The sequence below is a fragment of the Talaromyces amestolkiae genome (assembly GCF_001896365.1).
Source record: "Talaromyces amestolkiae strain CIB chromosome Unknown scaffold11.1, whole genome shotgun sequence".
Taxonomy (NCBI): domain Eukaryota; kingdom Fungi; phylum Ascomycota; class Eurotiomycetes; order Eurotiales; family Trichocomaceae; genus Talaromyces; species Talaromyces amestolkiae.
In genome coordinates, this window is record NW_024468047.1 from 291,640 (window position 1) to 317,937 (window position 26,298).

The window sequence follows — 26,298 nt, forward strand, 5'->3', positions numbered from 1 at the left end:
TGTTTCATCCGCCTGAGCTATCTTGCTATTGTGCCACAGATAACTTTGTAGACCCTGGTCATGGTGTGGAACGAACCGATCCACAAAGTGTAGTCTTTCTCGTTGACTGTCGCAAGATATTTGTCGACATGCGCGAGCCCTGTTCGTCATCAATCACTTGGCTGTACGACCAGAACTAGTGACTAGGGGCCAATAAGAAAACATGATCCTTTCCCGACATTTCGTTGCTGAGCATTTCCGGTCCAGATTCCGTCCCTCGGGTCGGTGATGTGAGGATGCAATGGTCGGGAAGGTCCTCAACCCGACCGTGCTCAGCGCTAATCTCAACTTGACAATATTGAAGACATAATTCCTCTGGCCAGTTTATGTATAGCTTGTATTGGTATCTCGGTCGTAAGCAGCTTCGATGGGGAGTTCGAGATGATGAAGACGGAGGAGCGATGAGATTCGAGCAGCTCTTAGCCTGAACAGGAAAACATAAAGTCAGTGATCTTGAGATCAAAATAAACGATCCTGGGTTTCAAAGCTCTAAAGACTTACTCAAACGGCAAACCCGGATAGTATATGAATCCTCCCTGCTCTTGGAACTTCTTCAGGGGTCGAAGAAGTTATCCTTTCAATAGCCTGAATTCGAGTTGGGTTGACAGGAAGCGATTGTGTGAGGTGCTGGTGCTTGCGCCAGCAATAATTGGGAAGCTGATGTAGGCATCCCAACTTAAAGCATTGTGCATAATTCCAGAATGTACTTGAATTTCCTGGCAACATCGTCCGCTGAGTTCGGTCGCATATTGCTATCCACCTCCAAAGGTCGATGCGGAACTTATCAGCCCTAGTTCGGTAGATCAAAATTTCTGTAAGTTTGTAAGCGTCGTAATCATTTTGATCATAAACCAAGAAGGCAAGAGGAGATGTACCTTTCCACAATGCACGTTGTGACTGCTGATGAGATCTGTTGGCGACCTCGTCGTTGAATGAAGAATTTTTCGATATCCCAAACCAACTGTCATGAGTTGAGTTTTCTCACTCAACAAAAACACCATGTCAGCTGTAGCTGTTCCCCAACCCATCATTGACGAGATCTCAATGAAGTGCGAGCATGGAGAGCTAGGTACAAACGGTTTTCTGGCCGCATTTACCGAGGAGATTGGCAAAGTTGTATGACCAATCTTGGTTGACTCCAAGCTTCTGGTTGGCCACAGCGTCAATGCAGTTGAGACCGAAGACACGAAGATAGAGATTGCTCGAAAAACTGCAAGCTTCAGTTAGTCACTGTTSGAGCCATGATCGTCGATACACAACTAAAAAGTAGAAAACTGTCATGGAAAACTCACTTTCGCTTCTCGTCTGTCTCTCCTTCTGCTCTCGTCCGTCGTGGCAACAGGTCGCCACGGAAGTTGTGGGTGGATTTGTATACCACCGCCTCTGTTAATACGCAGTCAGTAGCTGATTCAGACAAAGTTAGAGGGTGGTTGACAAACCTTGTGGAGGCGATTTTGAGGTCCATGGAGACGAGGAGTTGATACTTCCTCGATCGCTGTCTCCATTGTCTGTAAAAAGCTTTTGGAGCATTTGAGGCTCGCATGAGAAGATCGGTGAGGCACTTGGATGTGCAGCAGGCATTCACGGCATAGTACCACCAAACTCTGGCGTCACAATTGTTTGTGACGTGTTCGAGGGTCCACGTGCTCCCATAAGCTATTTTTGAAGAAAAGTAACAGCCCATGGGGGACGCTCGGGGAATGGATGAGCTTGCTTTGGAGATGCTCTATGAAGCTTAGGGTAAGATGTGTGCAGCTCGACTCTTCATTCCGTTGAGGAATAATAAGCTAAGTCAAGATTATAATAGATAAACATTAACAGTAATGGCGTTAGGATAGCTGTCTCTCCTTAATGATGATTAACATTCTGGTAAAAAATATGAGGCAGGCCGTCTGACTTTGGGGAAAAACATGTCTTCTCGAGGGAGGGGGGAATGGAAATGGGCCCTTTTTATATCAGCCAGTGGAGCACGAGCGAGTCCGATCCTGGAGGCCGATTCTTTGGAGAAAACGTGAACGTTTCGGTATTTGACAAATAGTTTCATCCTCATAATGAAATAGCGGTACCGTAAGGGGACATAAAACAAAGGAATTAATATTACAACAACGTCATCCTTTAAGATTTTCCAACAATTCCCATGTCACAAGGACACGCCCGGCATTCACCAGCGAGTGAAGTGTTTGTATCAGGAGATTATATTGGCAGCCTCCTCTGAGCCCTGGGCACACCCGGGGCGTAGCATCAAGGCCGATGTGCGATATCGGTGACAAACAAAAGACTGTCTCAGAGCATAGCGTAATAATGGAGAAATCAATAGAATCCTTCAGTATCCACCTGTGTATAAAGAATCGTACATAACGTCACTTCTCCTTGTATTGCCCTGATCTCAGCCAACGAGCTTTTTGAGGCAGTTTCTCGTGAGTCTGATGACTTTTTGAGTAGTGGCGATAGATGTCAAGCTTCTTATCACATGGTTAAAATCTGAATGTCATCTATTGTCTGGGACATCCCCATGTTAGAAAGACATAGACCTGCCGGCCTTGTCATACGCGAGCCAGAGCTAGTCTTTTCAAAATACCATCGACTTTCTATCAGTGGCTCGCTTCGGATTTCAGCTTTTGCTTGTTTGGCTACCCTTCTCTGTATTTTGCTATGCCACTTTGCGTGTTATACGCTTCTTACAATTTCATGGTGGTTAGTGAGGTTATACAGTGTTTTAACATATTCTGGTCATAAATGACCTGATGAAAGATCCATTCAATCCCTTGGCATCTATATCGTCGAAAAGTGAATAGACCAGTGGATTTCACTTCTCTTAATTCTGGAATCTACTATTAATCTTTCTCGAAGCGAGCAATCTACAGCACGATTTCTTAAAAAAAGTAAGGATTAGATTTCCGATCTGATGTGGAAAATCTGTATTGAGCTGTATCCCGAATGGCATCTCATTGGTATAAAGGGGGAGATGTAGTTCCTTTATCTCATTCGCCTAAGTTAAGAGAAGATCCTTTCAAGCTATAACAGGGGTAGCACTATTGTATGTTCACATATTCCACCGGGTGACACTATCCTTTTCACAGCAGCACTTGATTGAAAATTTGTTTTATCGGGCCACCTTTATTGAAGACCTTCTCGAAAATTTGTAGAAAGTCGTCTTGTCGCGAACTTTTCTCACGCCCATTTTTGTATGAAAACTGCATATTCTCTCGTCTTGGCCCTGAATTTTGGCCAGTCTCGAATTTCTGGGTCTGAGGCTCAACAGGGCCCAAGGACATCATGATCCAGAAAGCCAGCACCTTCTGTATCACAACTCATATATCTAGCCCGGTCATGTTTGTGTTGTAACCTTTGAGTCAAGCTAGGCACATTACAGATGTTTGTTCATCTTGCCAAATAGCACGCAATCCGACCTATAACTCAAAGTCAGACCTCGTTCTTGAAAACTCTTCAACACATTGAGAAATCCCTTACCGATGTCGCAGTCAGAAGATACGTTGATATGATTTGCACATCGCCCACAGTGGCAATCATAGAAGTCCATGTAGACGGCAAGTTGCCTTGTATCTTTGTGATTAATTGTTGGCCACAACACTAACTTTACATATCAGGAACCTTCTTACCAAATTTGGTTGTTAGGAAGTCTTTCTTGGGTAGCGTCCAGTAAGTCTTGACCTCATCAACGAGACGAATCTCTTGATGGCTCTAACAGCGACGCGTATAAGATCCAGACAACTATGTTCATTATCTCGTCTGAAATCCCTGCTGGATTTCACGCGCAAAATGTGGCATGTGGTATTTTGAAATGTCGAATTTGCCGTAGATGAAATCCAATCCTCTTCCTCATTTGGGCTCGTCATTTCTTTTTGCCGAACTACTGCCGTATACTGTCACCCTACGATTCGTTGCTCTTGTCACGATTCTTTCCAACCCCTGGCGATCCGGGCATGTTTCCTACCGCGGCCTGTGCCTGTCTGTAAAAACGTATTTCTTGAGAGCGTAGGTTGAATTCTCAGGAAACTTTCTGGATGAGTCTCAGGCAATAAAAACGGGTTGGTGGGTTTTTGTGACGTTGAGGCTTTCTAGAGCTGGCTCATCATCCGAGCGGTAAGTCTTACAGCGGGTGTAGGGCTTTCTTGCTCAGACTGTTGATGATATGTGTTAGCACGTGACCTTCCTATCGACGAAAAGAGGAAAAGAAATAGGTGATATACATCATCCTGTGCCCCCACGGGCGTCAAAAATGATGGTTTCCAAGGGCTAAGACGCGTTACGAGAGAACTTAACCCACGGATCGAGTTCCAAGTCCGTTTCTTGTAGTGGTTGATTCTAAATTAGTACACGAAGTTTTGACCTCATGGAAATAACATGATCGTGGTACTTACCTCTTTATTTGAAGGCGTTTTCGATATGTCGTTCATGTCCATGATTGACGAATTTGTTTAAAATGGTGATACATCGGACAGAGAGTAGAAATCAGAGTGTTGCTACTATGACAAGCACATTATCAGGGAGTCTCCAGCATTTTCACTCTTCGCTGCATGTTTGATCACAGTAAACCAGGATGAGAAACGGTGAGTTGATGTTGTCCCTTCTCTATGCCAAACAGATATCGCATAACCCGGGCTACTTTTTCGGCCGCGACGACTAGTATCGACTTCTCAAGTCCAAAAGTATTGAGCTCTAACCCATTGGCTTCCAAAATTACTTGTCCTCGGGCTTCGTTTGTACCACTCAAGCGATTTCTTCGGACACTTGAAAGGCCCTTTCACGTCGATGGTTATCCTCGATTTGCTAGGCAAGCTAAGGAACGTCAATATTTTGAGATTTTCGTCACTGCTAGCATCCACTTACTTGATCTTTCTGGGAGTCTTTTACCACCGCTAGGTGATACGCTCCAGCTCCATTTTTTGCATCTCAAGTCATCGTCACATAGAGAAAATAGTTGTCGATATTATCTTCAATATCTATGTGTGAATCATCCCCCCTATATCGCGGCGGCGAAGACCAATCTAATCCGCGGAATGTTGACATCAGTCGAGCTATGATAAATCCCGTAGTCCTCCTCCCTGTTCAGTCTCATTGTGAACTCTGTCTGGAATACTGCTCGTTGGGACTTGTAACTTGAACATACCGATGAGAAACAGGATCAGTTCTGACAGCAAAATCTATGGCTTTGGGAGCAACAGCGGGTTTGGCAGCCTTGATCAAGACTTCGAAGGTCTCCCAGGTAGCGATGACCACGAGGCGATCCATAAATGTAAATCGACGAACACGCACTTCGAATTGCTCCACTAAACGGGAGATAAGCTTGTCGTTGATATTGCGGTTGCGCGGGAGGCTGTATTGCGGAGAGGTTCGAGTTGCTGCGAGGTGAGAACAGCCCCCAGCGCATGATTTTGATGAGTAATAGGTAGTGTCGAGTAGGATCGAGATAATCGTGTTATCATTCGATCTTATGTCTTATCCACTATGTCTACTAGTGTTTCGTTTCTCGGTCTTTGATTTCTATCTTGCTTGCCCATTTGAGGCCGGTGTGGGATAAACCAGCACTTTGTCATGCTCCAGAAAGAACGGTGCCTTCGCATTCGGCAACTCTCCGCTTGGAGGCGAGAACTTCTTGAGTTTGGTTGACAGCAGCAAGTAGAACGACAAGCTCCAACATCTGCTCAAGGAGCAGAACCTTGCGGTGTTATTCGAGTTGCCGACCCTAGTCCTTTTAGAGGATATGGATCCTTGTGTGCTTCCTGAAGGAGACCGGACTTTCCCCTTGTATGCCCTGGATTCTCCAGCTCTTCCATTTGTTTGTATAAGCATTGATATGTACGAATCCTATTTTGTTAGTCAAATTCGAATTTGTTCTCAGGCTGGATCCAACTTACGAAGATTCTTTCGTCATTACGCTTGGCCATCTGGTCTGCACTTGTGACGTGGTACCACGGATTCGAGTGCTCTCATAGCGTCGTCTAGAACTCGATCATAATTGGTTCACTGAGGAGCTCCCTGTGACCGAAATGACTCGGAATGTTCTGCCTTTAGATTTCCCGCCTGTTGCCCAGATTAGCTGTGTCAAATGGAACGAGATTTTCGTATTCGGTGAATACTCACTCTGTTCATCTGATGGACTGCTAAGTGCTTGATTCTTCTAATAATTGCACTCAACCAACTGCCCAGTGATTTTGACGTCGCATGGAGCGTGGTTTTGGTGTCTCATCGTCTGGTCAATAAATCCAGTCCGTGCGCCATATCGTGATTGGCGTGAGGTATTTGCAGTACTTGCGTCGTTTCTCATTCGTAGACTTTGGGGCCATCTGCATTCTGCTGATCCAATCTCCAGAGGTCGGCCAGTGTAGTCGTCGGCAGTAAATCTTCATCTTTTTCTGTCGGATTCTTTGAGTCCATTGGCAATCTTGCCTGTGCTCTTCTTGTCATTTCGGAAAACCCTTAGCGTCTGTTGACAGCCTCTGAAATCGTCATTGGATCTGGGTTGGCGGGTAGCTGATACTCATTATTCGGAATGGCGACTCCTTTCTCATCCGCGATGTCCAGGACACTCATCAGCTCGTCGCAGCCAGGAAACTTTTTTGCGCGTTGTCAGTTGACTGTCATTGATGCCTTGTCATGATTTTCTGTGCGATGATCTAGTCAGGAATCATAAATTCGTAGAACTGACGCTCCTAGACTCTGGGTTTTCCTTGATGCGCTGGTCCCCCCATACCCAGTCGTCGACCGCCGCAGGGGCGAACATGATATCGTTCAGTGAGTTGATTTTCGGATTGTACGTGAGAAACCCATTTGAATTCTTTTCTTCTTCGTGGAGGATGTTCTATAGCTTGTTTATTTTCTTCTTTAGTATAATTTCCTGCAGGCGTCCAAGACGGTTTGATCGCGCAACTGTCTGCTTAACCATTCCGGACGAAGAAAGTGCTTCAACAATAACAGTTCGAGTTACTCGTGTAATGTTGAACCCATTCGACGTTATTTTAGACGTAGCAACTAGGATGCTGGGGCTCAAATAATTTCCCTGGTCTTCGTACTAGTCGCTTTGGAGATTTCGGATTATCTCTAGTTTCTTAGCCAGACTTGTAAGGCCATTGATGTACTGCGAGTTCTTCTTAGGGTAGTGATGCTCAATCCACTAAGGTTAGAAGTCAGTGATGATCGTAAAGTCTAGGAAGAGATGTACGTACTAGGTGAAGCGTGGACGCTGTAGCAATGTTTTCTGCGATGAAGAGAAGCTTTATTGGCCCATGGAAGCATTTGCTTTGGCGATTGTTGGCGTTGATGTGTTTGCGGATCCATTCTAGCTTCCAGCATTCCTTCTCATGCTTAGGCAATATCCATTCTAGCTTCCAGCATTCCTTCTCATGCTTAGGCAATACTTCAATGATCTGCTTACGCTCTCCTACATCTTTCTGTCGCTCGACTATGTCGTTCTGAGTCAAAGCAGGCTCCGGATACAATACTATGAATGGGAATGTGGTGGCGAGTTGTGTCACAATCCCTATATTGCTTTCTTCCACGACGTGGAACTTTGCCGCAGAGTTTGTCGTAGATCTGATGTCCAGACTAACGAGTTGCTTTCTGTAAATTTGGCATTCAAAATGAGTTCTGGGAGAGCACAAATCCCATTGTTTAGATTTTCGGTGTTATCCTCAATTCTGACGAGGCCACGTAAGAGATCGCCCTGAAATCTGACGGGCTATTGATCATCGCAGTCGCTGTCAAGAGAATGATGAACCGAGGACAGAGAGCCTGAACAGCACGGTAGCCCTGGGATGACTGGTTCTTAACCTTATAGGCTTCATCGTGTATGACAACACCAAACAGCTTGGCTAGGTTCCGGGACTAGGCCTTGCTGGGTTGGAATGTGGTCTTTCATTTACTAGTAAAGGCTGTCAATCCCTTTCGGTCTCTTGCCCTATGAATGAAGCACAGAAACACCCATATACCTCGTATTAAAGTACCCCGGCTTATCCAGACGAGTGATATCTTATGTAGCACGGAAACATCATCGATAGAGATCCGCTGGATAGAAGACGACTCGGCTTTATTAAACCCATGGATATTACCAAGGGGAAGCTGTAGATTAATAGAGTTTCTTGCTATCCTTCTGTAGCCCAGTGCATATTGTCAACAGTCATCTTCGGGCCACCATTCGTAAGATCTGCGAGCAGCTTCACACCCTGTGTAGCTTATATCTGCCTAGACTGACTTCAGTACGCTTCTCGCAGTCCTCTACCATCGTGGATGGGTTCTTCTTGTGATCTGAGAAGTGTGACCTTAAGTTGACGCATTTTCCGATATACGATGCAAGCTCCGTCGTCATCGGTCAGGCTACTATCCAGGCTCTCTGAAAACGAATTCATTGCTTCAATCAATGTGTATATAGACTCTTCGAATAATGGGAAGAATTACAACGACGAGAGTAGAAAATCGTCTGGAGGGAATGTTAGCAGTGATCAAATCGATACCACGAACAGTACGAAGACTCACATTGATAGCTTCATACATTCTCCTCAGGACAATTGATAATACTCAATCTGCTCATCTCCCCAATGGTTTTCTTGCGAAACTCTGGTGATGCTGCTTTCGCATGAGACTCCATTCCCAGCCCTTTTAGATTCTGGGTAAGAGTATCCCAATTCGCGTGTAGAGTGCTTTGCTTCCAGCAATTTCCACTTTTATAAAAGTTCCAACTTTGGCGGATTTAAGACTGAAACAATTGGCTTTTTCCTTCTCTATTTCGGAGTTAGATTTCGAGGAAGAGTGTAGAGGAGCAAGAATAGGCCACGAGACAATGTCCCACCCAACGCCTCCCATTCTTGAAGTTGTTCATCTTGAATGATCCCTTTCAAAGCCAGCCCAAAATCCTGAGATCTTTACGTCATTGTGACCACCGTGCCTTGAAATCCCCAAGTATTCCATTCTCACATGTGCCTCAAGTTTCTCAAAGGACTTCTCGACATCATTGCACTTCGACTCGAGCGTTGCCGCCCATCTGTGCAAAACATAATTGGCCGAATCGTACGCAGGTGGAGTTGATTATCTCCTTGATACATTCCTAGTTGATGTATTTCGTATAATCGGTGCTAAATCCACTGGGACGATGCAAAGCGAGACGAAGAGGGTCTCTGGAAAATTTCCCTTCCACCATGGATCATTATGTCGATAACTTCCCTCGCATCATCGTCGTCGGTGGTGATTTGCGAGCTGGAAGACGATGCCCGTGAAAATTCATTTGTTGATTCTGCAACAAGTCAAAAATTAGTCATTGATTCAGCGGGTTCTATGATCATTTCACTCACATAGATAGATTCTGTCACTGGCAAGTGCCCAACCATTGATCCCGAGCTCTTGCAGTGGTAGATGTTTGGAAACAGGTTGCGTGATTATATCAGATGTATCTAGCTCGGTGGAGATAATTCAATTCTGACGGAGACCATGAGAACAGCGGTACCACCTTTGAGACCAGACGACTTCATGCGGCCTCTTCGTAGTAGTCAGGATATTTCGCTACCCAATGCGGATACGACGTTAGCTCGAGTTCGACCGAATCGGAGATGATACATACACCATCCACTTGGATACAACAACACGAAGTTCGTTCCGTAATTGGGGGATGAACTCCGTCTTCGATAAAGAAGCGACGAAAGCGGCAGCGGCGTTGTAGGCCTTTTCGGAGGTATGAATCTGGCGTTTCGGTTCAGGAGAGACGTTCGACTCGCTATCAGTACCATAAGATTCATCTTCAATTTGGGCTTCGGAAGCTTAGCCAACACAAGGCCTTATCCAAGAGCTCGTCAAAATCATATACGACCGGATTTCAGCGAGAAAGCATTGAAATTTCGGAGAGTGAGCGAAATTCGCATTTCCGTCATGAAAACAGAGCGCAGCTCAGGTGACGCCGCTCCATCAGACAATGCACGCTTGGCTTGTGGTGTCGGGGTCCCTTCTCGTGAAGTGGCGTCCTTTGCTTTGGCGCCCCTTCCCCCTTTCAGGTTCCGTTTCGCCATGATTGGCCTCCCCTGTGATCCGTTAGCCAAGACTTCAAGGCATTGAGTTGCATTCAGGACTAGGTGCGTCTCAGCGCGATAGTTGACTCTTGGGAAAGTCATCCGTGGTTGAGCCGCAATGGTTGCAAGGCGGCTCCCAGATAGCTTCAAGAAATCTCACCACCGATTTCATCACCAAATAACCTGAAATTCATCAAATAAAAAACGTACCTTATCTTTCCACAGTTTAAACTCGTAGATACACCCAAGTTTGATAGGATAATTTTGTTGTGTGATGAAATGCTAAGTAGGAGAAGAGTGGGAGATGGTAGTACGGAAGGGAAAAGGTGAAGTTGTCCAATTTCATTCCTTCCGACGTATTGCTGGTCTACTCCGGGCAGAGGAGTTGCACTTGGTCGAAGCGGAAGACTGAATCGATCATGTGTAGAGTGCAGATTTCCTGCATCTTCATATATCGAGTAATTGTCAGCTGAGTTTTGACCAAACATCGGGAAGGATCTTACTCGTGTCTTGAACGTAGAATGCATATTCAGTCACATATGAGTGGAACATGTTTTTCAGCGCCCCTTGGACGGTATGTTGCTCTTTGACCTTGAATTTGTTTCCACCCCAATCGTAGTAAGACATGTCGTCTAGGTCAACGCCCTCGCTTCATAACCTTTCAAGGATTCCTCTTAGTTCTCCAATGTGATACTTGACAGATGCAATTTGTCATTTCTAACTCTTTCGAACATAAATTTCATTAGACACGAAGTTCAAGCAAACGGAGGACAGAAAAGAGAGGAAGGGAGCCAACTTCCTCTCGTCGTAGACCACATAAACAACCATCATAGGTCAACTCCCATCCGTTATATGACATAATCAGTAGTGAGAGTCAAATTACTCTATTATCTTCTCCAAAATCCGTACTCGTTTTTTGGGAAAGTCTGCCGGAGTGCTCAAACGGACACGCTTGGGCGAGGAGCTCGGTTTTCTGTTTGAACGTAGGACGCATCTAGCTAGTTGTACGGAGTGTGCGGGTGGTCGCAAAAGAGGTCGGTCATCTCCGTGGACAGTAAATGGATCTCGCGCTCAACCGCTGAGATGCGGGTTATCAACTCCTGGAGTCCTAGTGTAGCGTTGGAGGTCCGAGACGCATTGCGCCTTTTTGTTAAGGAGTCACGACGTTGTCAGACTCGTTTTGCTCGATATCTTAGTGTGGTCGACATCCGAGTCCTAATAACTCTGCATTTTAGAGATGAATTGAACTAAGAGGTGTAGAGAGACGAATGCATACTATGACCGAGGGAACCTCGTCTTCTTCATCGTCGCTCTCTACATTTTAAGCGTGATATTCCCCAGTTCCATCGTCCTGCTGGTCGTTATAGCCGGTTGATGTGCCGTCCTTGGACTCCACCGCCGACAAAATGCTCCCCTAGGCATCATTCTGGCCTGTATTGGGGCTTGGGATACCATGAGTCGGGGTCGATATATGCACGGTTCTTTCGTGATGCGGACTGATGTGGTCCGTCTAAACGCTATTGAAGCCATTTCGTCTTTGTGCTTCGAGCTCTTTTTTGTTGAMCCCGCCAATCTTCAGCGCAGTCTTCGGGTTTTCCTGACGTTGCTTCAATCTTTTTGAAACTTATCAGTCAGAAATATCTCTGAGAGAATAGGAGGAGAGAAGACAGTCGAGAAAGGGGAACTTACTCAGATATTCAAGACAACATAGGCAATTTCACTTAACTCTAAACGATCGTCTGGCTGAGCACAATTCTCAGCCTTGACTGACTCTCATTTGCATATCTGGCAATTCGATCGGTCTGCGCGGCTCCGCGCTGTCGGAAATCGTATACAAGGACTGCCCAACTATGTCTGCGTCTTCATGGTGGGAAAATGGACATGCTTGCTGACACAACCCCACTTCTGGATACTTCTGGATGTCCGTGCCAGAAATGAGAAGAGAAATCTCCTCATATGGCCATTTGATGTTCGTTGGTATAGTATAATAAACACACATCGTAAGACGAACATCGGTTGTCGAAGGTACCTTTGCGACAAATTCCAGCATCCAGGTATGCGGGATGGTCCACGATGATATAGTAGAAATTCTATCATCCTCATTCAATATCATTCTGTTGAGGATAGGCGGGAAGACTCTGTGAGCGAAGCAGTAGAAAAATGAACGTGCTCACAACGCCATGTTATCGATAATGGACGGCGGCTGGCATCAATATAAGAATGTATGAAACAACGACAAGACCAGAAAAGAGATATATACATAATCAGACCACAACTGCCTGACACACTACAAGAAAATAAAAACAGAAGAGAAATCCAGAGGGGAGATGCCCACTATTTATATCTATTTTTTTGGACGGGAAAGTCCTGTCTCAGGCTGGTCATCACACCATATGACATATCAGTGGAAGAAACTGTTGCCCGGAGAGATGTAATCTCTTCTGTCACACCTAAATCTTAGATAGGCCAGCAATTTTGTTCACCGGAAATTCTCGTTGTTGACGGGCAAAGCTTTCATTTCCTTGAAAGGAGGAGGGAATGGGATGGGCTGTTTGTTCGTTTGTTCCATCTACCTAAGTAGCTCATCAGGTACCCTTGATTTATCGTGTGGCCATATTGTTTGACAAAAGAAGATTATTGTAATCGACTTATAAAGAGATTGTACAATTGTGGGAGCAAGAAATAGACATGTCAAATAGGAGGTTTGTGTTATATATACTACATTCCTTTTCAGGTACTGTCCTGCATAACAGGATATCAATATTGATCAACGAGAAAGAAATCATTGAAAAAATACCTCATAAAGAAAATTTCGGGTTGTATTGCTTATCGGCAACAATAGAAATGTTAAGATGCCACAAATATTTACGTGTACTACACATTGTCTACCTAGGTTAATACCGCGACCAGGTATGTACCCATGTTGGGTTGATATAAAGTTTGCTGAAAAAGAGTTCATTGTATCATAGTCATGGTCATAGCTCATAAGAAATCGAGATATAGAAATAGAGTCGGAATTTGACATATCATGTGGACAAACAGGGAGGGGATATCAAAGAATAATCGATGAACAAAGAAACACAGGGTAGGTAGGTAGGTAATAATACAATAAATAAGAAAGATATATCATGTCCAACATCATAGAGAATTGTTCCACACAACTCCACACATACACCGAAACATCATCCACCAGTCCTGATATAGGCAATACCCTCGATTCGTTGTATATTTAATTTCCGAATCCTAAACCTCATCAGCACACATCCACCTCCATCAAAGGATAAAGAAAAACTTACTTCCCAAAGGCTTAGCCCTCTTCGAAATACTTCTCGCCTGATCCTGTTTGATCTTTGCAAGGCGTGCCTCCTCTTTGGCTTCTGCTTCTAGTCTCCTCACATGCTCCCTTGCCTCTCTTACGGCCTGTCTCGCAGCCACAAGCGCGCGGTCGGCTTCTCGTTCGGCGGTTTCGGCGAGGACGACTTGTTCACGCGCTACAGAAATGGAAGGGTCTTCGCGGTTGCGGTGAAGAAAACCGCTACCGCCGTGTGATTTGGTGGTGGTGGTGGAATGTGTGGAGGGAGAGGTTGAGTGGCGTCGTGAGCCGAAGAGGCCGGTACGACGCGACTCGGTGGATTCGACGGGGGATACGTCGTGGCGAGAGTGACGGGGATAGTCGGAGGATGAAGCGGTTGAGGAGGTGTCGCGGTGGAAGAGAGGCATTTTGCGTGTCTTGTCTTTTCTTGTTTTGTCTTGAGAGAAAAAGAAGAAAGATGAGGATGGATAATTTCCTAAATTGGAAAGTCTTGGCGCGGATCTGTAGTCGTTCTTGTCTCGGGTTTTCTGTACGAAGGAAAAGGGGAGAGAAAGGTAGAAGTTGGGGATTCGGAGAATTAATCCTGAATATATACTCCAGATATATCACCCCAGATATTAGACTGTCGTCCTAGTGTTGACGATAGGAAGACATGACGTCGCGGCACAGACCTGACGTCAAAAGCGACGATCAACTGGCGTGATAAGCCACAATACACACACGAAGGATGGAACATCAATATACGAATTAATATATATAGAGACTAAGAGAGATACCGCTCTTTGATAGTAACATCTTAGATACCCTAAGATGTTGATATCGATGTTGATGCCAAGGTCGATGAGAGCTCATGGAACACAGCCAAGCCAGACCATGTCCATCAACTCCAGTTTACACAGGTACGACTATCATCCATAATAACTAAACAACTGAAGCGAAATATGATTCAAAGTAATCAATCAAATTCCTTATCTGCCTACGTGTCAGATGCTAGCAGCCATTGATGAAGCCGGTGGCTGATCCCGTTGCGTCATACTCTTAATAAGGCGTACTAAGATGCTTAGCCCTAGTTCAATTCACCGCTGACCTCGACCACGATAGGATCATTAGCGCCTACGACACTACGAGTAGAGAGTGATTGGTCGAACAGAATAATAAATAAATAAATTGATATGCAATACAATGATAAATCCCGCGCCCATGCACCTATGCAACGATCATGACTMAAGCCACAATTCACCAATGATAAATGCAGTAATATAATACAAGCCACTTTTCTGACACGAAAGCTTATGTCGGAGGTCGTAAATAAACGATTTAGGAAGAAGGTTCAGTTTCGTTAGTTTCTTCGGCGCGGCGGATGTGGGCAGGTGGAACCCAGCTAGAGCTCTTCCACGGCTTGACGTGCTGGACGTACATGGTGTCAATTTCTTCAAGGGTACGGCCCTGGGTCTCGCAGACGAAAAAGTAGACAATCACTGCAGCGGCGAAAGAGCAGGCAGCAAAAACATAGCCGTATTGAAAGTCGATGGCGCTGGAGATGAAAGGGGTGAAGAAGGAAATCAGGAAATTCCAGGTCCAGTTAGAGGCGGTTGCGATTCCCATGCAGGTGGCGCGGTAGCGGGCTGGGTAGAGTTCACCTACAAGAGCCCAGACGATCGGTCCCCAGGTAGTAGCGAAACCGACAATGAAGAAGCAGGTAAAGACGATTAGAGTAGTACCGGCCTTGGGAGTGGCAGGAGGATTGGCCTGGTCGAGAGAATAGTGTCCGACGGTGGCAAAGATCATGAAGCAAATAAACATCCAGATGCCACCAGCAATCAAGGACTTGCGGCGACCAAAGTGCTCGACAATGTAGAGACCAATGATGGTAACACCAAAGTTGACACCAGTCATGATCATCTGAGTAACATAGCTGTTATTAAGACCGGTGGAGGTGAAAATAGTGTTGCCGTAGTAGAAAATGAAGTTGGCACCAGTAAGCTGCTGCAAAGATTGCAAGGCAATTCCGAGAATAGTACGGTAAAGCATACGAGGACCGGTGAAGATTTCAAAGATACCAGCCTTTCCAGCAGCCTTTTCTTCATCAAGCTTATCCTTCATGTCGGAAATTTCTTCGGCAACAAGACGGTGGTTTTCGGGAACACCGTACAGCTTGGTCATGGTAGCCTTGGCTTCTTCGATACGGCCCATGCGGTAGGCATAACGAGGAGACTCGGGCAGGAAGAGAATACCAATACCGAGGATCAAAGGCCAGGCGAAACCGATACCCATGGTGATGCGCCATGCGGCGGTGGAGTGCATGGTCTCAGTGCCAAAATTGATGCAGGCAGCGATGAAGATACCAAAGGCGACGAACAATTGGAAGGCACTACAAAAGTCAGCGGGGGCTATCTTAAGCGAAAGGGGAATACACACCTGACCATGGCACCACGGACATGACGAGGAGCAGATTCACTCTGGTACATGGGAACAAGACTAGACAAAGCACCAACACCAAGACCAGCAATGAGACGGCCAATAGCAACTTGGTACCAATGGGTCGTAGTAGCTATCTGTACAATGATACCGACCATGTGGATGATGCACCAGAATGTGATGGACATTTTTCTTCCGAATCGGTCTGCGAGAGGACTGGCAGCGAGGGCACCAATCATGGTTCCGATGGACATCAAACCGACGATCAAGCCGGAGCGGACGTTGCTAAAGTAGTAGCCAGAGTCGCTGTGCTGGGCAAAGCGCATTTGGAAGTCGGACATGGTCAAAAAGCCAGAGATTTGTCCTGTAATTGAAATTAGCCAGGAAAAAAAAGCGTAGCAAAAGAGACGTACCAGTCGAGTAACCAAAGATGAAACCACCCATGGAGGCGATGATTCCCATGATGCAGGATCGCCATGTCAAGTAAGGCACCTTGCTATCGTCATATCGGGCATTCTTCTCGGCCAGAGAAGCAGTGCCAGAGGTCGGCGTAGAGGTGGATGTCTCTGCGTGCTCGGCCTGTTCAGGGTTGCCCTTGAGCTTGTTCAAGAATTGAGAGACCGCCATTGTATGTGTTGTGTATGTATACAGGTTGGGTGAGTATACAAAGGACAGAGAAGAGAAAGGATAGGAGCAGACTTTATAACACTTTCTAGACCCGGACATAAAACGGGGAGATCACGCGGGACTGAAAACTTGAACGGGGGACCCGGATGTGGGATCAGGAAATATGGAGGGGATGGATGGGTTCGTAGACCGAATGAGATGGCTTCCCAGTTCGGCAGGCTGCTCTTTCCGTCGGGCGATAGGCCATCATGGCCTGCTCCTTCCTGTTATGGAGTGGATCTCACCAAAGATCGAGCGAGCTCTTGCCATCAGCGGTTGACAACAGGCGCTGTTGACATTACCCCCTTGATACTGGACGGCCGAGACCATCACTATTGATGTTGTGTGGCATTCAGCCGAAATAAGCAAGATGAAAACAGATACTGTATACATCTATCCCTTCGAAGGGCTGACACAATTCCAGAAGAAAAGCAGAACAAAACAGAAAAAGCAAAACAGAATCAAGAAATCCAATCTTGGCCGCAAGCGGAAAAGGGTCCCCAGCCACTATGCCGGATACGGCATATAGTGGGACCATCCGCACATCATTCGGCAGATCCAGCCCTCCGATTGGCTGGACAGCATTATCCCTTGACTGTAAATTCCTTATCTCTACGTAGTATATGGTATTTATCGATCGATATTTACTATTTCGTCGTCCATACGCTGCGTCTATTTACATATATCCAAATTAGTATAGAGATATAGATGGCTGGAATGTCAAACAACCATCTTCCTTTTCTCCTAGAGTCAGGGCAAACTTTGGTGGCTCACCGTGGCTGGATCAAGCCTGAAGCTACGGCTCCACTCTTCTCGAGATCCACTGTGGTATGACTCCATGACTCCCGGACTCCATCGGTGAAGATTTTACTACGTAGGATAGCCTTGCCTCACTTTGACTGTAGCCACTACTAATGATCACCAAGTTGCACTTGATCATGCTATCTGCCGAGTGACATGATGTATGGCTCTAAGAACATAGGATATAATGTATACTGGTGATGCTTGTGTTTAGCTGAGATAAACCACCATCAGATCCAATCGTCATGACAGAAAAGTCGCCAGAGTGCATACGGGAAATCACGGAGGGTCCATCGAAAATCCAAAACTTCTCGTGGAAGCTTATCTTTTTCTAGAAAGGATCCATTCCACCAAGATAGACCCGACTACTGAATACGAATTTTCGGTCAAGCATTCCGATCATCTGGCCAGTGTTCAACTACTCGAGTAGCCAACACCTGATGACCGTGGGCAGATTCCAAATTACTTTTTCTGCAACTTTTTCAAGAGAGAATAATGACAGGAACAAGAGGAATCTATTGAGTATTGACACGCCCGTCAAATCTTTCAAGGGCCCTTTAAGCGACGTAAGAAAGTAGAATAAACCTGTATATGAGCACCAAACTCTACCAAAGTCAATTCTTGAAGGAACCCACAATAAATCTCTGCCGCTACGTAGTAGGGCCAATCTTTACCACGGAACGAAGTAAAAGTCGGCAAGTGGATATCGGCATCGGGATCGGGATGAATAGGACTCGGCATGTCCAGAGACGACTTACGGTGTGCCGGTTGAGTCGGCATGCTTTCACTGCTTTGAACTTGGTAGCGGATAGTTTTTAATACGACTAATTTGATAAAGATGACTATGTGGATACTTTTATTATGCATGCATCATGCCATTCTGGTATGATGGTAAGCCCTAGCCCTAACAACACTACGCAGTTGTATCGTGTACTAGTAAAAAATCAAGTCGAGTGCTTTTCTCGACAGTCACGCGGTTTTTGACATGTGCTAGATCATTAAGCAAAAGAATTATCGTAGAGTACCGGCACTGATTGGTTGCAATCTTACGTTTATATATATAACTAATTTTCACGAAACCTTTCGCAGACTTAACAAGAGAAAAACCCAAACCTGGTAGTGTCCGCCTTGATTAGTTATAGCCCGTTTGCTGTTTATCGTAGACCACAAAGAAAGCTTGGCATAATGTCCACTACTCTTCAGGCAAGGAAATTAGAATTTTGAATCAATTCGTCTGCCTCTTTCGGTATAGCCCTAAACCCTACCTAGCTAATTCCCGTAGCATTGCTCACCCACAGCTTCCTTCCAGTATAAGAGTACTGTATGTCTATAATTGGATGGAAAACCTCCGCATTTCGAACATAATTGATATCGCATAGGGATGATTCTAGTCAAGAGATAAGGCACGTTGTAAGATACTAATTTTATCTATACATCCATGGAAAGCGCTATGCTGAATCAACTCTAAAAGCGATAAATAATCGTGAGGAACCGAGAGCTATCGCTAACGAGCCCCCCGTTCCAAAGATTTATGGTAAGGATTCGCGCAACCAAACACGGTGGCACCGTGAAATTCTAGTTTTCGAGGATCCTGTGTCTTCGTGCATGTTTTGGTGCCGTTTTGAGTTATCTCGTGTATGGACAAACAGGCATTGTAGCAGTTACACCCGGGATGGACAGTCGGGCGGTACCAGAATAGCTTTTTACTCGGCTGCTTGGGCGTCATTTCATTGACTGTGAGTAGGATTCTTTTTTGAGCAAGCTGCAAAACACATGAGTTAGTCGCCGTCAGCAGTCCAGCTCCCTTCGGGGTAGTCTCCCATCCACTCGTGACAATTGTTTTTTCAAGGTCAGGACGGACCAAGTCTCCAAGACAGCTACCTAGGATAACGAGCATATCATGGGTGTCGCCTAGCATGGCCCACTTGGGACCGCCATTTTTCCATTTCATCTCTCTCTGAAAAATATTTTCTGCCTTAAAAGCGAGCTCAGAGAAGTCCCATCCGCGTAGTGTTCGACTGGAGAATAATGGCAACTTGAAGCCTTTTTCTATCCGCCGGATGTTTTCTGCTGTTCGAAGTTTTCGAAGGTCTTTTATGAAATCGCGAATCACCATGCCAAAAGTCTTCAATTGACCATCTTCAATCTTTTCGTAAAGCTCAAGGTTCCAATTGTCTTTGACTAAATTATACACCTTTAATCCGTCGTCAACTGCGGCAGTCAGGTAAGGGAGAGCCTCTTGCACGTTGAGCGGGTACCGCTGATAGACATCTGCTTGATGCAAATACGTCAAAGCCATATGAAAAACCAAGCTTAGCTCAGGGACAAGCCAACCGCGGTCTTCGTTATGATCGTAAACCAAAATGGGACGGCGACTGGCCGCCCTGAGCAAGTCTTCAAGATCACGGTTATCCTCCAAAGACACATTGAGCCGTGGTGGTAGAGTCCATTTACCGCCTACCGTCGTGTTGAAGATCCCGCGGATGGAAAATCCGGCGCTCATCGTACCTTCGTGCGCCATTTCAATTCGGGACTTCGATTTAGGTAGCAAGCTCAAAAGCTCGCTTGTAGCTTGAGACGATAATAACTCATGAGTTCCTAGTAGTACCAGTGCCCGACTGCAATATCCAAGGTACGCCCTGTGCTCGCCGAGCTGACCAATGTTGTCAGTGCGAATCCAGTCAAGCGATTGATCAATGACCTCGGCGGCTTCTTTAGCGGAGGTTGCATCTGTGATATGCCACTGGATGCCATCTTCCAATTTTCGCGAAGGGAACAAAATATTTGATGGTCCTACCAAAAGAGTGCCGCCGCCGTATTCCATACATACGGATATATCCGCAAAGCGTAGAAGAAGTGGAAAGGGGATTTCCAGCCCAAATCCTTCCCGACGCTCGCGCACTGGATATCCAACTGCGAGAATGGCACTTCGCAAAATTTTTGTCCAGCATGACTCATTTGGATACCCTTCGAGTGGATAACTCTGGATACGCAGCTGATAGGTCCCAGATCTAGGAGAGATCAAGTAAGATCCAGTCGCTAGGAAAGGTCCATGTTCGGATTTCGTCTGCTCACGTGCAAATACACAACCCAACCACGCTATTTGTTCCATCAAGTCAACAATTTTTCCCTCAGGTGCCTCGGCGACGATTCTCATTGTCCCCTTGTGAAGCACAAATCGTACCCGTTGGTCATCAAAGATATCCGTTACAACAGTTCTGCTTTTCAAGGCTCTAATCATGGCATCAAGAATTCTGAGCCCCGAATCACCCCAGGTTTGAGCCACATAATCTTCGCACGACATCATCTGTGCATTTTGCACCGACCCTGTAAGTGTGACTGTCCTGCGAAAATCCTCGACCCCAGACAACCCGTTTTCCATGAAATAGGCAATATCCCAATCCATCACAATCTCCAATGTGATTCCTTGAGACACATTTTGCTCCGAAAAAACCTGGTCCCGAATAGTCTCTCTTATCAGTGCGCCGGCTTGTAGCAAAGTCTCCACCACCCCGTGCAACTGCTTTTGTAGAGCCATAGTAAGAGCCGTGTGTCCCGACCTTCTGGGTTTGTTTGCATCGGCCCCTTTCTCGAGTAAGAGCGCTATCATATTCAAATCTCCACGTCCAACGGCGATGTGAAGAGGCGTATCAAGAATTGAATTCTTCGCATTGACATCAGCCCCATTCTCGATCAAAATCTTTGCTATATCCAAAAGTCTGCATTTAACAGCGGTATGAAGGGGCGAACCGAAATGTCGATTCTTCACATTGATATCTGCCCCGTTCTCGATCAAAAACTTTGCTATATTCAAATGTTCCCTCTGAATAGCGAGATGAAGAGGCGTTTCAAGATATTGATTCTTCACATTGAGATCAGCCCCATTCTCGATTAAAACCTTTGCTATATCCAAATATTCATTCTGAATAGCGAGATGAAGAAGCGAACCGAGATGTTGATTGATCTTCACATTGGTATCTGCCCCATTCTCAATCAAAATCTTTGCTATATCCAAATGTCCATTCTGAATAGCGAGATGAAGAGGCGAACCGAAATATCGATTCTTCACATTGATATCTGCCCCGCTCTCGATCAAAAACTTTGCTATATCCAAATGTTCCCTCTGAATAGCGAGATGAAGAGGCGTATCAAGATTCGAATTCTTCGCATTAAGATCAGCCCCATTCTCGATTAAAACCTTTGCTATATCCAAATGTTCACTCTGAATAGCGAGATGAAGAGGCGAACCAAGATGTTGATTAATCTTCACATTAATATCAGCCCCATTCTCGATCAAGGCCCTTGCTCTATTTAAATGTCCGCGGTTAACAGTGGTATGAAGAGGCGTATCAAGAATTGAATTCTTCGCATTAACATCAGCCCCATTCTCGATCAAAATCTTTGCTATATCCAAAAGTCTGCATCTAACAGCAGTATGAAAAGGCGTATCAAGATAGAAATTCTTTGCATTGATATCAGCTCCATTCTCAATCAAAAACCTTATTATATCCAAAAGTCTGTGTATAATAGCGAGATGAAGAGGTGTATCATGATTCGAATTCTTCGCATTGATATCAGCCCCATTCTCGATTAAAACCTTTGCTATATCCAAATTTCTATTACGAATAGCGATAACAAGAGGTGTCTCCGAATCACGAATCTTCACATTAACATTAGCCCGTTCTTGAATAAAATATTTGGGACATCGTAAAGTACATTTTCATCAAGGTCAAAATCACGCATGCCCAACATCCGGTTTTGTCTCATATTGACATTGGCACCGTTATTGAGTAACTGTAGGACTATGTCCATATTATTCTCCTCCACTGCCTTTTGGAGAGAGATGTAGAGGGTTTGTTGGCCACCATTTTCGACCCTGCATTTCTTACAACGAGTGTGGCCACAAGTAGCACAGCTATTTTCATATCCCCAATTGTAGGACCCATTATCGCATTCGCAGCAGGACCACAAGTCTTCGGTAACCGGCATTGGGATCAGATTTTATGAGCTCGAAAGATTTCCCTCTCAACGTCGCGGGCAATATTTTTGGTCATGAAGTTAGAGAAAGAAAAAAGAGCATCACTGTCCTAGAGCCTCCTAATATACTTAAATCGCAATTTGAGCTGGTTAGCCCCGCAGACTCGATTTCCTACAACAACCAAGGCTGAGTGAGGCTCATTTCTGGATGCAATGTTCGCAAGGCTATGGAATGGTGCGGTGCACGACACCCGCGTTAAATCAGATTTGTGCTATTCTATTGTGGCGTCAGATGAATCTTACTCCGGGTTACTCCGAGGAACAACAAAAAGCAATGATTAAAATTCTCCCGCCGACATACTTGCAGTATTGGTGGGCTTTCCAAGTCATATGCATGTGTTGTCCCGCCCAATATATCAAACCTGGTTCTTATATGCAGTAGAAGCATGGATTGTTACACAAGCCGACTTAATAAAAGCATTGATGGGCTTCGACGAATCAGATACTATCAGGCTGAGTGATTGAAAGATGAAGCTGCCAATGAGAGGTACTTTTTGCACAGCCCTCGCGACGCCCGAACATCAGAAAAAGCAATAAAGATACGAAGAAGAAAAGAATGTAAATTGAAAATCCCACAACTTCTTGTGGGAAAKCGCCTGAGAATTCAAATTTTGTAAATGTCAACGTCGGGACGCAGGAGCCTAGGCTGGTGCTTCTTATGCATTGTCGCTTAGAGAAACTTCCATATCCTTATAATAGGCACAAAAAGTCGTTTGATTCGCGAACTATACCGTTTATTATGTCTATCGCGTGCTATCGGCCTCAGTTTAGACCCCTGTGCTAAGTAAGATCAACAGCCGCTCGGGCTTTGAGGGACACAATACTGCTTGACTAATATTTCTTGCCCTTGAAATTGAATAAATTGTCTAAGACTTGACATAGGTCAATCTGGTCTACTACTTGACCCTCAACCTGACATCTAGGATATAACACACAAATACACATTATTATGACCTCGTTAGTCCTTCAATACAGAGCTAACTTGCTATCAGCCTCTAAGGAGAGTTCGAAATTGAGATGCAACAGCATCACCGACTTCCCGCGTGGACGCAGAACCTCCTACGTCTCTGGTACGAATCTCCAAACCATTACTATCGTGCGAGTCAAACGTCTTTCGTACAGCTTCTTCCAGCAAGTGAGCCTCTCGTGGCATGCTGAACGAGTATTGAAGTAGCATCGCCAAACTGAGAATTTGAGCAATGGGGTTTGCCTCGCTCTTTCCCGAAATATCAGGTGCGCTTACCGTGGACTGCTTCATATACACCCTTGACAGGTCTTTCGCCAGGTATACCACATACGCTTGCGCTAGGAAGTACTCCCAGTGATCCGACGAGGCCCCCAGATATATCAGACAAGATATCTCCAAATGTGTTGTCGGTGTGGATCACGCCGTTCAATTTTGTTGGTGCTTTGACCATAATCATGGCAGCGCTATCAGCGAGTTGATCGCGTAGTTCTATATCAGGGAATTCACGCTGAAATGTGTCATGAGTCACTGTTCGCCAAAATCGACCACTTGCCAATACGTTGGCTTTGTCCGCATTCCAGACGATAGCTGGCCTCTTATCATCTCCGGCCATCGTCCGCGCAAGAGCTGCTGATACGCGAGCACATCTCTCAACCTCATCTCGCCTATAAATCCATAGATCCGATGCTTCATCTTCAGCTTCGATCTTGTGTCCAAAATATGCTCCTCCGCAATTCTCTCGTACCACAATGAAATTGACACCCTTGACCACATCAGCTTTAAGCGATGACTGTTCAACTAGACTTGATGCACAAAAGCGACAAGGTCTAATATTCGCGAATGCATCAAGACGCTGTCTCAGACGTAGAATGCCCTTTTCCGGACTGAGAGCACCCGGCACATGCGCCCATTCTGGTCCTCCGACAGATCCCAGAAGAATCGCATCGCTGGCAAGAGCAGCTTCAAGGACTTCTTCGGTAATTGGGTTATTCGTCTTGTCTAAGCTTGCGCCTCCGATGAGTCCGTAACTTAATTGTACTTTGAAACCGGGTCGCTCTTCTTCAAGAACTTTTAGCGATTTCAGTGCTTCTGCTATAATCTCTGGACCGATGTGATCCCCTGGGAGCACTAAAAGTTTTCGTATTCCAGTCATGGTAGATGTTAAGTTTGCAGATTCTGTTAGAAAGAAGGCTGAAAGTCGCGAGAAATGCAATAAGAAAAGAATTTAAATACAACCGAAAATGAAAGCTGTTCACGCAGCAATTGATAATATAACTGAATCTACTAACGAAATGTGCTATTCTGTAAGTTCCTCGATGTCACTACAATATAGCTTGTTTAGATTATTTTCGAAAGTATGCATGCGTAGCTCTCGGTTCCGGTGGTACACTCCGAGCGAAAGTCGAGGTAAGTTCACCTGTGCCACCACAAGCTTATGAGATTGTTTCATCCAAGAACGACTTGATGAATTTTCTACCAGCGAGCTTTGACTGTCTTTAAATTCACAATCATCGATAAAAAAAAGTAAATGACAGCGTGCGACGGATATATCCACTCGAAATTCTAACTACAGTAAAAGAAATGGCTCCAAGACTTGAAGGGAAAGTTGCTATTGTCACCGGTGCTGCCTCGGGCTTCGGCAAAGGCATAGCTACAAAATTCGTACAAGAAGGTGCCAAAGTCCTCGTTGCCGACTTGTCTGAAGAATCGGGCCTGAAAGTCGCCAAAGAACTTGGATGCGAATTCATCGTCGCAGATGTCACGCAACGGAAGCAATGGGAAGAGATATTACACAAAGTCACAGATATTTTCGGGGGCTTGGATATTGTGGTCAACAATGCCGGAGCTACTTACTCCAACAAACCGACCACTTCAGTGACAGATGCAGATTTTGACCTCGTCATGAATGTCAATGTTAAGTCGATATATCTGTCGACAGACGTCATTGTGCCATATTTCCTCAACAACAACCGCCCGGGAGTCTTTGTTCAAATCAGCTCAACAGCGGCAATCAGGCCTCGTCCAGGACTGACATGGTACAATGCATCCAAAGGCGCAGTAAGCATTGCTTCCAAGTCAATGGCTGCGGAGTTCGGCCCCAAGCAGATACGATTCAATACCGTCTGTCCGGTAGTTGGAAGTACAGGAATGTGAGTCATCCACTTATCGTGAAATATTGATCCAATTACTTATGTATAAGTAGGACTCATCTATTCCTTGGAAAGCCAGACACAGAGGAAAATAGAGCAGCATTTGTGGATACCATTCCACTCCGTCGCCCTTCAACACCAGCGGATGTAGCCAATGCATGCTGTTACCTCGCCAGCGATGAGGCGGCATTCATTACGGGAGTTGATCTGGAAGTACGTCTACATCCACCCTGCATGTTTGGATTTCAAGAATGCAGTGGCGTACTTTGGATTGCTAATATTCTTATAGGTCGATGGCGGACGTTGTATATAAGCCGACCACCACAATTTCGGGATATGCCGGGAATGTGCTGATATTACGGGTGCATGTTGCGTTCCTCATGCTGGGAAGTACCTAGTACATTGATATACAATTATAATCTTGGTTCAGATACTATATCTGCCTTGGGATATTTACCGCATTAGCATAATGGAACAAATTCTTATTTTCTGATCTCTTAAAAAAGTTTTCTGATGGAATTGAAGACTACATAGCATAAAAATAATACTTTGTCTTAAAGTAAAGCCGTAAGTGCAATCCTTTTTACGATTACACGAAATTACTTACTTCTTCTCGTACCTTATCCGGAGAGATTTCATCTCAACTTGATGATAGAGCTCTTCGTCGCCATTGGTTTCCCCCATACTTGTTGCCTCCGCTTCTACCACAATCCTATTTGCTACATCGTATTCCAACCGTGCGGGGTTTGACTTTCGGAGTGTACCACCCCCCAATGATGTTGATCCTGATGCCGGATTGCCCAACCTGGGAAGGCAATCTACATCATGCATACTGATGTGAACGAGTCTGAAGTAATTCACTTCGGGATTTTTGGAGAATCGGATTTGTATCAT

The 26,298-nt window shown here is 45.3% G+C and overlaps 5 protein-coding genes across 5 annotated transcripts; 1 reads left to right on the top strand and 4 right to left on the bottom strand.

Moving 5' to 3' along the window:
* Window positions 1-1,104: 1,104 nt before the first annotated feature.
* Window positions 1,105-1,569, bottom strand: BHQ10_006068 (uncharacterized protein; the record flags this gene model as incomplete). The annotated part of the gene is made up of 3 exons (XM_040878613.1): window positions 1,105-1,249; window positions 1,332-1,422; window positions 1,479-1,569. 3 exons carry the CDS (start codon window positions 1,567-1,569, stop codon window positions 1,105-1,107), a joined length of 327 nt encoding a protein of 108 aa, XP_040734572.1.
* A 3,454-nt stretch (window positions 1,570-5,023) lies between these two features.
* On the bottom strand, window positions 5,024-13,772 carry BHQ10_006069 (uncharacterized protein; the record flags this gene model as incomplete). The annotated part of the gene is made up of 7 exons (XM_040878614.1): window positions 5,024-5,105; window positions 5,171-5,377; window positions 7,074-7,174; window positions 7,227-7,620; window positions 9,611-9,797; window positions 9,854-10,111; window positions 13,349-13,772. The coding sequence occupies 7 exons, from the start codon at window positions 13,770-13,772 to the stop codon at window positions 5,024-5,026; spliced, it is 1,653 nt and encodes a 550-aa protein (XP_040734573.1).
* Window positions 13,773-14,682: 910 nt separating this feature from the next.
* Window positions 14,683-16,410, bottom strand: BHQ10_006070 (uncharacterized protein; the record flags this gene model as incomplete). Its single annotated transcript, XM_040878616.1, has 3 exons — window positions 14,683-15,736; window positions 15,784-16,147; window positions 16,197-16,410. 3 exons carry the CDS (start codon window positions 16,408-16,410, stop codon window positions 14,683-14,685), a joined length of 1,632 nt encoding a protein of 543 aa, XP_040734574.1.
* Window positions 16,411-18,754: 2,344 nt separating this feature from the next.
* BHQ10_006071 (uncharacterized protein) lies at window positions 18,755-24,407 on the bottom strand (the record flags this gene model as incomplete). Its single annotated transcript, XM_040878617.1, has 2 exons — window positions 18,755-21,654; window positions 23,531-24,407. 2 exons carry the CDS (start codon window positions 24,405-24,407, stop codon window positions 18,755-18,757), a joined length of 3,777 nt encoding a protein of 1,258 aa, XP_040734575.1.
* Window positions 24,408-24,835: 428 nt separating this feature from the next.
* Window positions 24,836-25,802, top strand: BHQ10_006072 (uncharacterized protein; the record flags this gene model as incomplete). The annotated part of the gene is made up of 3 exons (XM_040878618.1): window positions 24,836-25,404; window positions 25,458-25,640; window positions 25,694-25,802. 3 exons carry the CDS (start codon window positions 24,836-24,838, stop codon window positions 25,800-25,802), a joined length of 861 nt encoding a protein of 286 aa, XP_040734576.1.
* Between the last annotated feature and the right edge of the window lie 496 nt (window positions 25,803-26,298).